At 47.4% G+C, this 9,925-nt stretch overlaps 1 protein-coding gene across 3 annotated transcripts in view; it reads left to right on the plus strand.

Moving 5' to 3' along the window:
* The window catches only part of SCARB1 (scavenger receptor class B, member 1), a 67,685-nt gene that overhangs the window by 41,262 nt on the left and 16,498 nt on the right, over positions 1 to 9,925 (plus strand). For all 3 annotated transcript variants that reach the window (XM_010841270.1, XM_010841272.1, XM_010841271.1), the window contains one exon: positions 4,921 to 5,039. In XM_010841270.1, coding sequence (XP_010839572.1) covers positions 4,921 to 5,039 — 119 coding nt within the window. The remainder of the gene's footprint in view (positions 1 to 4,920; positions 5,040 to 9,925) is intronic.

Below are 9,925 nucleotides of genomic sequence, written 5' to 3' on the forward strand. Positions count from 1 at the left end.
GCCTCATGGTCCAGGGCCCTTCAGTTGGCCTTCCTCTTGCATTGTGGCTACCCTCTGTGCCACCCATTTCTCAGAATTCCCAGTGTGTTCCCCTTATGTGGCTATTTAAATTGAAATCGGTGACTTCCCTGGTGGCCCGGTGGTTAAGGCTTCCACTCCAAGGGGTGTGGGTTCGATTCCTGGTCGGGGAACTAAGATCCTGCATATGACATGACATGGCCAGAAAAAAAAAAAAAAAGAAATCAATAAATTGAAATTGGTTTGATTGAAATCAAATTAAAAAAGCAGTGCCTTATTGCATTGGCCATATTTCAGATGGTCCCCACCTTCATGTGCTGAGTCGAATGACTGTCCTATGGGATGAACAGTACAGAAAGAGAATATTTTCATTATCATAGGAAGTTCTATTGGACATGGTTCCAGCCAGCCGCCCAGGGGGCCTTTCCGAGACTCTGATTGGCAACCCAACCGTTTTCTTTAAATGTCCAACCCATGCGTGTAGAGCGAAGTCCTTACGGGGGGCCCACTGTTGTCGGGATGTGGCCTCTGCTGGTCTCTCTAATGTGATTTCTTCCCGTACTTTCCCCTTAACTATTCTTTAGCCCCACTGCCTTTGCCCTCTTTCTAAGATATATCTAGTTTGGTCCTGCCTCAGGGCTTTTGTATCAGCTATTCCCCAGGCTGCTGTAGATCTCTATGGGTCTTTCCCTCACCTCCTCCTGGTCTATTCCAATGGCACCTCCTCCAGCAGGCCTGCTCTGATTTGCCACTCTAAAGTTGCTCTCCCCACCCCACCTCCCAAATACTCTGTCTTTCACCCTTTATTATCATCCTGGTGCTCATCACCCCCTGAAATCACTGAAAGTGTCTCCACTGGACGGTAAACACTGTAGGCAGGTCTGTGTCCTCAGCTTCTAGAATTGTGCTCGGTATGTAGTGGGGACTCACGCAGTGTGTAAACGTAGGGATGTGTGAGTGTATCTTACTTAGGAAATTGAGGCTCAAGGCTGGGGTGTGACTGAGCTCATAGGGCTGGTAGGACAAGAAGCCATTCCTCATCTTTCTAGGTCTTGTCTTTTGGGGCCTGTTTGATTAGAGCCACGTTGTCAGCTGGAGATGGGGATTTGGGAGGGGTTGTTTGCAGGAGGGTTTGGAGGAGGGACTGTCAGCAGGTTGGACGGTTTCCCCAAGTTCAGGCAGAATGAGGTACTTCATGTTTGAAGCTGGGACCTGGAAGTGCCCATTTCTGGCATGGCCGTTTCTGGCCCTCCTGCCCTTTTCCTCTGTTTGCTTCTTTCTTCACTGGTGTCTATGGGAATTTCTGCTTGTAGGTGAGCTGACAGTGCAGAGACCTGGTAGGCTGTGTGCTACACAGTTGCCATAGCAAGTGGCAGATGCTATACCAGCCTGATTAGGCCGAAAAGGGCACTTCTTGGTTTATCTTTGTATTAGGCATGGCTCCAGAGCTCAGCTGTGGTCCAAAGCTGCCTTTTGCCATGGGCCAGCTCGATTTTCCTCTGGACTGGTTTCATTGCCAGGGAGGCTTTTGGCTCCAGGGTCCAGGCTCACCTCCTCCCAGCAGAAAGGGGGCCTGTGGCTCCTCTGTAGTCCAGCAAAAGTCCCAGAGTTTGCTCTGATTGGGCTGGCTTATATCACATGACTGGCTGTGAGCCAGTCAGTGGCCAAGGGTGGGCTATGCAGATTGGGCAGGCTGTAGCACGTGCTCAGCCCCTGGTTCCAGTGAGTGGAGCCAGCACCCACATGGCAAGAGGCTGAAAGTAGGGGAGGGGCTTAATTGAAGCCTAGGTTCTAGGAGATGGTGCATACGGGGCAGGCAGAAACAACATATCCATCCACTGCCAAGGGCTAGGCTTGAGAATTACACTCCCTCATCTTAGCACGTGTGCCAAAAGAACTTCAGAAGTGCAAGGGAATTACGTATGCATTATGTAAATACAATTTTTTCTTTTACATAGAAATAATATATACAAGAAAGATACCCAACTGATATACGCACTTTGAAAGTCCACAAAGGGATGGAGAAAGAGAGCAGGAGTGATCCTCTCAGCCGCTGGCCTCGCTTCCAGCACCACGGCTTTGCCTGCCTTTGGTCTTTATGTAAATGGAGTCATAAAGCATATATTTCTTGTTCTCTATTTCTGGCTTCTTTCACCCATTTTCGAATTGGTGAAGTCCGTCCCCATTGTTGTGAGAGCTCTTTTCATTGCTGTATAGTATTTCAGTGGGACCGCACTTCCATTTCCTTACCTCTTGTACTGTTCATGGGCATCCAATAAGATTCTGCTCATTGACCATTACTCTAGTAGCGCTAGGAATGTTCTCATACATGTCTTTGGGTGCACTTGTGTGTGTATTTCTGTGGTATTTTATCTGAAGATAAGAAATACCCGCTCATTTCCCTTTCTGGGCCTTGAGGAGTTCTTGGACTCAGAAAACTGTCTCTCCTCCAACCTCCGTGCTGTGTAAGGTCCTGAAACTTGCTCACTGGAGCCCCTTAATTGTAATCCATGGTGATCCTGGGCAATTAGGTCTGGTTAGATGTGTCATAAAGCTATAAATTAATTACCACTTATTACCTGGGCGTTGTCTCTCTCAATCTGTTTGGAAATAAAATAGAAAAAACATGTACATGCGTACATGCTATTAAAAAACCAAGCAAGCTGAAGCAAGAGCAGGTGATGGCAAATTGGTCTAGCCCATCTCAGTCTCCCCCGAGCCTTGCAGGCGTGATGGAGCTTGTTTGAGGTTCATCATCTTCTAGGGCCTGGCTCAGTGACTGCTTCCCTTACCGAGGGGGAGGCGTTCCTCGTGTGTTTGCTCCGTTGATTTCCTCTCATGGTAGAGATGGGAGAATGGGAAGCAAGGTTTTTCAAATTGTGAAACCTTGTCCTTGGTGGTGCCCAAGACCCCAAAGGTCCAAGGAGGCAGCTTTAAATAAAATTGACTTACATGGTGCGAGGGGGTCTTCTGGGGTGGTTCAACTGGTAAAGAACCCACCTGCCAATGCAGGAGATGCAAGAGGGGAGGGTTCGGTCCTTGGCTCAGGAAGATCTCCTGGAGAAGGAAATGGCCACCTGCTCCAGTATTCTTGCCTGGAAAATCTCATGGACAGAGGAGCCTGGTGGGCTACAGTCCATGGGATCACAGAGTCAGACACAATTGAGTGTGTGCAGGCGCGCAGATAGGGTGAGATAGGGCTTCTGTTTTCCATTCTTTTTCTCCTCCTGATTATCTCCAGGAGAAAGTGTTGGTGCTAAGAGGGCTTGAGTGCCTTTCTAACACTCATGTGTCCTTTTTGACAGAGAAAAAGTAAGTCTGAGGGTGCCAGACTCTTCTTTTCATGCAGGTAACAGTCTCTGGATAGAATCTACAGCATTCATTTGTTCACATTGTATTTATTCCTGTATTTATTTTCTAATTCCAGCAAGTGTTTACCAGTTATGCCTCAGATAGCAAGCATCTTTAAACTATAGCTGTTGAAATAAAGCAATAGCAGCTGCTTCAAAGAAGCACATTATGTAACAGTGCAGGGGGTATCCGGATATGGCAACACATCAGAGAGATACTGGGAAGAATAAATTAATGTTGAGAAACTTGAAGGCAATGGATGGGAAAGGACTCTGGGAAAAATGAAGTCAGACAGCAGTGAAACCCCAGCTTTTATTTTAAACCAGTGCTTGGCTTTGCTAAGAAAAGCAGAAAGAACCTAGACATTTGAGGTTGCCAGGCACACACAAACAGGAATGTGGGTCACTTGGCTGGCAATTGATGGGCTGCTGGTTTTAGGGGACGAGACCTTGTGAGTTTTGTTCTTTCTTTTTTTTCGCATCATGGTGAAGTTCCTGTAATATCCAGTTAACCATTTTAAAGTTTACGATTCGGTGACGTTTAGTACATTCAAAATGTCGTGCAGCGTCCGCCGCGGTCTAGTTCCAGAGCGTTCTCATCAACCCCAGAGGAGCCCCAGTGCCCCTTAGCACTCCCCATCTTTGCTCTTCCCGGCCCCTGTCACTGCCAGCTGTGCTCTGTCTCTGTGATTTGCCCATTCTTGACCTTTGCCGGTTTCTGGGGGAGGCTTATTCTTTTCCTCCTTGACTCACTGTCCGTCAGGCTTGTCTGTTGTCCTGAGCACATGAGGATGCCCTGGTGTTTGCCTCTCTCGGTCGGTTGACGGAGAGGTTCAGCTTCAGGTATCTGGGTGTGAATTCCTCACTCGGAGGGATCCGAGTCAGGGTCTGTTCTCACACACTGGCCTTCATCCCACAGACCAGCTGCTGGGAGAGAAGGAACGAAGCAGGTGTGTCTTCTCCCCTCCCGTGGACGTTAGGGAGACCTGAGGTGTGCACACCCGAACAACTCTGATCATTGTATTGCCTGCCGAAGACAGTCCAGGCTGCTTGGCTTGGCAATCCAGAGGCCCTTCCTCTCACCCAAGTTCAAGTCTTTCTATCCTCAGTTTCCATCATTCCTTCCAGGCACTGTCTGCTCCATACTCACTGTGCGTTTCCTCACCTCCTTGCATTCACCTCTGCCGTCTCTTCACCTGGAATGCCATCCCCTGAACTCCTCTGCCGGCATCTTTGAGCCAGCATCTTCTCCTTGCTTTGATTTCTCCTCCTTTACCATTCCTATGGCACCGAGCTTGTCCCTTGCTGGGTGGGTTCCAGTTCCTGGCGCCTCTTGGGTGCTTGGTAAATAATCACACACCGAATGAGTTCTGTCTAGTTACTGCTGTTTGCATCTTGTCATCATCACGAGTGGGTGCACTGCGGGCAGTGGCTGTGTTTTCGTCGCCTGTGCCTCCCTTCACCCAGCTCAGGGCATGACGTGAGCAGGTCTCTGGATGTGCAAACGTGCTGCCTTTGTCTGACACTCCCTCTCTGCCCCTTTGCTTTCCAGATGCGCCCTTGTTTCTCTCCCATCCTCACTTCTACAACGCTGACCCAGTCCTGGCAGAGGCAGTGTCTGGCCTCCATCCTAACCCAAAAGAACATTCCTTGTTCCTGGACATCCACCCGGTGAGCCCCTGCCTGTCAGCCTGTGGGTGGGGGTGGGGGGAATTTCTGTTTGGAGCGCACTCAACTTTCTCCTCTCCCTGCCAGGTACCAGGCTGTTCCAGGGTGGGGATGGGAAGCCTGGGTTCCTTTGGCATTGATAGCTTCTAGGCTATCAAGTCATCAAAGTTTGCCCCGACTCCATAGTGCAAGGACTTTATTATCTCTTTCTAAGGGAATTGTCTCTATAAAAAGATCATAATACAGTAAATTAATTAGGAGTTATCAACCTGTAAATTAGCCAGAGGCAGCCCTCTGGCTGTGCCAACATACCATAAAGATCTTTAGGTACCGACAAGAACCTGGCACGTCTTGCAGATAAACTGGGTTCGGGGGAATTTGTCCTGTGTGATGTTTTGTCTACAAACAGGGACCAGGAGCATATCAGACCTGCACACGTGACCCTCCCTTGGGCATGTCTTTACCCTGTTGCTTCTTCTCTTAGGGCCTCCATTCACTGCAAATTTGCCCTTTTGGACTTGGTGGCTTTATCGTTAGTTAAAAAAATTCTTTGGGTTTCTGTTTCTGGAGTGGACATTCGTGGTCTCCCTCCATACGCCTTTTTGGAAGCTCTTCTCCTTGATGCTTTTTCATGCTGTTTTCCTTGGTACTACTCAGATTTTCTTAGCCACTGACTCAACCCACAGCCCCTAGCACTCCACCTTCTAGCTCTCTCTTCTTTTTTCACTAAAAATCCAGACTGGGAATTCCCTGGCTGTCCAGTGGTTAGGACTCCATGCCTTCGCTGCCGAGGGTGTGTCTTCAATCCCTGTTTGGGGAACGAAGATCCCGAAAATTATATGGCTTGGCCAAATTAATAAAATAAAATAAATCTGGGTTAGTGAAGTCAGCCATGACTGCACACACTTCACATTCATATTTCTAGAATGCTCATTATGCTCCAGACATAATCCTATTCATCCACATGCACCAACTCATTTAATTTTCATAATAATCGGGGAGGTGGGCATTGCCATTCCCATTTTACAGATGGGTAAACTGCAGCCCAAAGAGGTTAAGTGCTCCAGCTAGTAAATGGGGTTCTTGGCTCCATCAGGGAAAGAGCTGTTCTGTCCTGTTAATTGCTTGAATTCTAGCGGTTAGCACAGAAGTACTTATATCTCAGTAAACATGGGTTTGATTTACTGAGATCCTAGTGGTTGAGAGTAAGCAAGGGATAAGGCTGAATTCAAACATAGGTCTTCTTTTTTAATTAAAAATTTTTTTATTATTTCAAAATGTTTTTTCTTTAAACCTGAGTATCATTTGCATATGTCTGTCTTTTAAAAAATAATATACTTTGTTTTTTGATGTTGTTTTGTTTTTTGTTTGACCATACCGCGTCGGATCTTAGTTCCCTTGACCAGGGATCAAACCCTTGCCCCCTGCAGTGGAAGTACGGAGTCTTAACCACTGAACCTCCAGGGAAGTCCCCACTTTGTTTTTGTTTTGTTTTTTAGATTAGTTTTAGGCCTACAGATAAACTGAGCAGAAAATACAGAGTTCCTAGACCTCGTTTTCCCCTGGCACCAAGTTTGTTACAATGGATGAATGAATGTTGTTATTAACTAACGTCAGTAGCTTACGCTACGCTTCACTCTGTGTTGTTCAGGTTTATGGGTTTTGACAAATGCATGATGACCTGTATCCACCATTCAGTCTCCTAAGAATGGTTTCACTGCCTTCAGAATCCCGTGTGTTCTATCCATTTATCCCCCGACTACCTTCTACATTCACTCCCATCAAACCCTTGGCAGCAGCTGATCTTTTGTATCTCTATAGTTCTGCCTTTTCCAGAATGTCATATAGTTGGAACCCTCGAGGATGTAACCTTTTAAAAAAACTGAAGTATAATTAATAGACCGTATTATTCATATGACAAGTGTATAATAAGTGCTTGTGCTCAGTTGCTTCAGTCGTGTCTGAATGTGCGGCCCCATGGACTGTAGTCTGCCAGGCTCCTCTGTCCATGCGATTTTCCAGGCAAGAACACTGGAGTGGGTTCCCGTTTCCTTCTCCAGGGGATCTTCCTGACCCGGGGATCCAACCTGGGTCTTCTGCATTGGCAGGCAGATTCTTTACCATTGAGTCTCCTGGGAAGCCCCAGTGTATAATACAGTGATTCACAATTTTTAAAGTTTATACTACACTTACAGTTACTTAATTTAAAGTATTGACTATACAAACAGGTCTTTTAATGCCCACTACCTTCTGTCCTGTATTAATATTCAGTTGATGAAGTGGGTATTAATGAATTAAGTTGATCATAATTAATATGATTCTATTACATGTTCTAGATTAAATTCAGTCTTTATTGTTAGACATGTTAAGGCTTTTCCATATTGTCTTAAACTTTTAACCAGTTTTTAAAAGGCTTTTATTAGGGACTTCCCTGGTGGTCCTTTGGTTAAGGCTCTGCACTCCCAATGCAAGCGACACAGGCTTGATCCCTGGTCAGGGAACTAAGATTCCAGGTGCCATGCGGTATGGCCGAAAGAAAAAACAAAGGCTTTTATTAGAAATCTAACAAATGGTTTTCCACTTTCGTTTTTAGTTCATTCATTTCACGGCTTCTCTCTCTCTATTCCTTTTTTTCTCTCTGCTGACTTTTCTCTGTTCTCACTGGTGACTTTCATTTTAGCGTATGGACTTTCTTTTTCTCCCCCACATTGAGAAAGAAAGTTAAGTCTGGGAGGCTGGAGAGATGCAAAGAGTTATTTTGCAGCAGTGAATCAGCAGATGCAGAAGTAGTCTTCTCCTAGTTCTCGTTTCAGGCCGGAGGCAGACAGGGAGAGGAAGTGGCCTCGGATTTGTTGTTGATTTGGGGAGGATGAGCATGGGGGTGGATCTGCTGATTTCTGATCTCATTAGCTTTGAAAACAGAATGCCTCCTGGCAGCGGCTTCTCTGTGGCCTGCTTTTCTGCTCCGGAAACTGGGGGAGGGAAACCCCTGACAGATGTGGGCTCATGGGGCAAGTATCTGTTCTGTGGGGTTGGGATGAGGGGGAGAGGCAGGGCTTTGCTCAAGAAGAGGTGGCCAGACAGCAGCTGGAGGGACAGCCAGGGAGGGAAGGAGACATATTTCCTGGGGAAGGAAGTGGCCCGAGCAGAGACCTCAGCATGTAGAGTCTGGAGAGCAGGATGTGTCGGGGTCTACAGGATCACCCTCAAATTGGAGGATTTGCTAGAAGGATTCCCAGGACCCAGCAGGTAGTCACACTCACTTCTGTGATGTGTCACGGTGAAGGACAGAAAGCACAGTCAGTAAAGGGGGAAGGCACGGCGGGTGAAGTCTGCGGGGACCAGGCACAGGCTCCCAGAGCCTTCTCCTGGGGCATCACACAGGGCACACTTCGCTCCCCGTGTGAGGTGTCCTCAGCCAGGGACGCTCAGTCAGGACTCAGTGCCCAGGGTGTTTATTGTGGGCACCCTCTGCCTGGCACGGACTCCAGACTCCAGGAAGGAAAGCAGGTGTCAGCATAAACTAACCTGTTTTACAAACCCTCTAGGCCCAGGGAGCCCCTCTTATCTGTCAGGGAGAGATGGGAGCCCCCTGAAATCCAGGATCCCAGAGGCCAAACAGGGGCCACCATGCCAGGAGGGCAGCCTCAGGCCCACCGGATGAACGCTTTTTCACACATGGGGGATCTCACTCACATCCTGCCAGGTTCTCAAGTTCAAACTCTCCCCGGCCATGGCAGCATGGCCTTTGGCCAGTTCCTCTGTGCCCTGGGGCCCCAGAAGACCTCAGGATGCTGGGCTATGCTAGAAGATAATGCCTGTTCCCACTGGTGTCTGTGATAACGACGCAGCGTTTATGGCCCTGAGTGTGGCTGTCTTGCATCCCTGACTTTGCCCTTGCAGAAACCCTACGAGGTGGGCAGAGCTGTCTCCACTTTTCAGATGAGAAAGAGTCTCAGCTGAGAAGCAGCAGTCTGTCCTCAAACCTAGATTCCTTTCCATTCTCATTTCCTTTCTTTAAAAAAATTTATTTGGCTGCACTGGGTCTTGGGTGCGTCATGTGGTCCTTCATGGTACACAGATTCTCTAGTTGTGGCACAGGCTCAGTAGCTGTGGCACGAGGGTTCAGTCACCCCGAGGCATGTGGGATCTTAGTTCCCCCACCAGGGATCAAACCCGTGTCGCCTGCATTGCAAGGCAGATTCTTAACCCCTGGACCACCAGGAAAGTCCCTCCAGTCTCATTTCCTGACACCATTCTGGTACCACCTTCCTGGTTTTTGGTTCTAGATGTGTGTCACTTCTCCCGTTATTGACTTACTGCTTAAAAAACAAGATCTCATTAAAAAAAAAAAATCCTGTACAAAGGAAGCTTTCAAATTGGAAATTAAAAATTTCTCCAGGACTTCCCTGACAGTCCAGTGGTTAAGATTCTGCGCTTCTAATACAGGGGCACAGGTTTGATCCCTGGTCAGGGAACTAAGATCCCAAAGCCAAAAAAAAAAATTCTCTCCAAATGGAGAGTTCACTGGCAGTCCAGTGGTTAGGACTCCACCCTTTTGCTGTGGTGGCCTGGGGTTCGATCTATGGTCGGGGAGCTAAGATTCTGCAAGCTGTGCAGTGGAGCCAAAAAAAAAAAAAAAAAAGGAAAAAAATTTTCTCTAAGAAGGTTAACATAAAATTAAACATAAAGAAAAAGTATCACTAAACTCTCTGTGAAATATCATCGCCTGCCCTTGGCATGAGCTCTGTTGAAATAGAGATTCCATGAAAATGTATTTCAGAGGCACTAGGGACCAGCCACGTTTCCCCGGTGGCTCAGTGGTAAAGAATCCTCCTGTCAATGCAGGAGAAGTGCGTTTGATCCCTGGGTGGGAAAGATTCCCCTGG

The sequence above is a fragment of the Bison bison genome, unplaced genomic scaffold, assembly GCF_000754665.1.
Source record: "Bison bison bison isolate TAMUID 2011002044 unplaced genomic scaffold, Bison_UMD1.0 scf7180017864160, whole genome shotgun sequence".
NCBI classification, from domain to species: domain Eukaryota; kingdom Metazoa; phylum Chordata; class Mammalia; order Artiodactyla; family Bovidae; genus Bison; species Bison bison.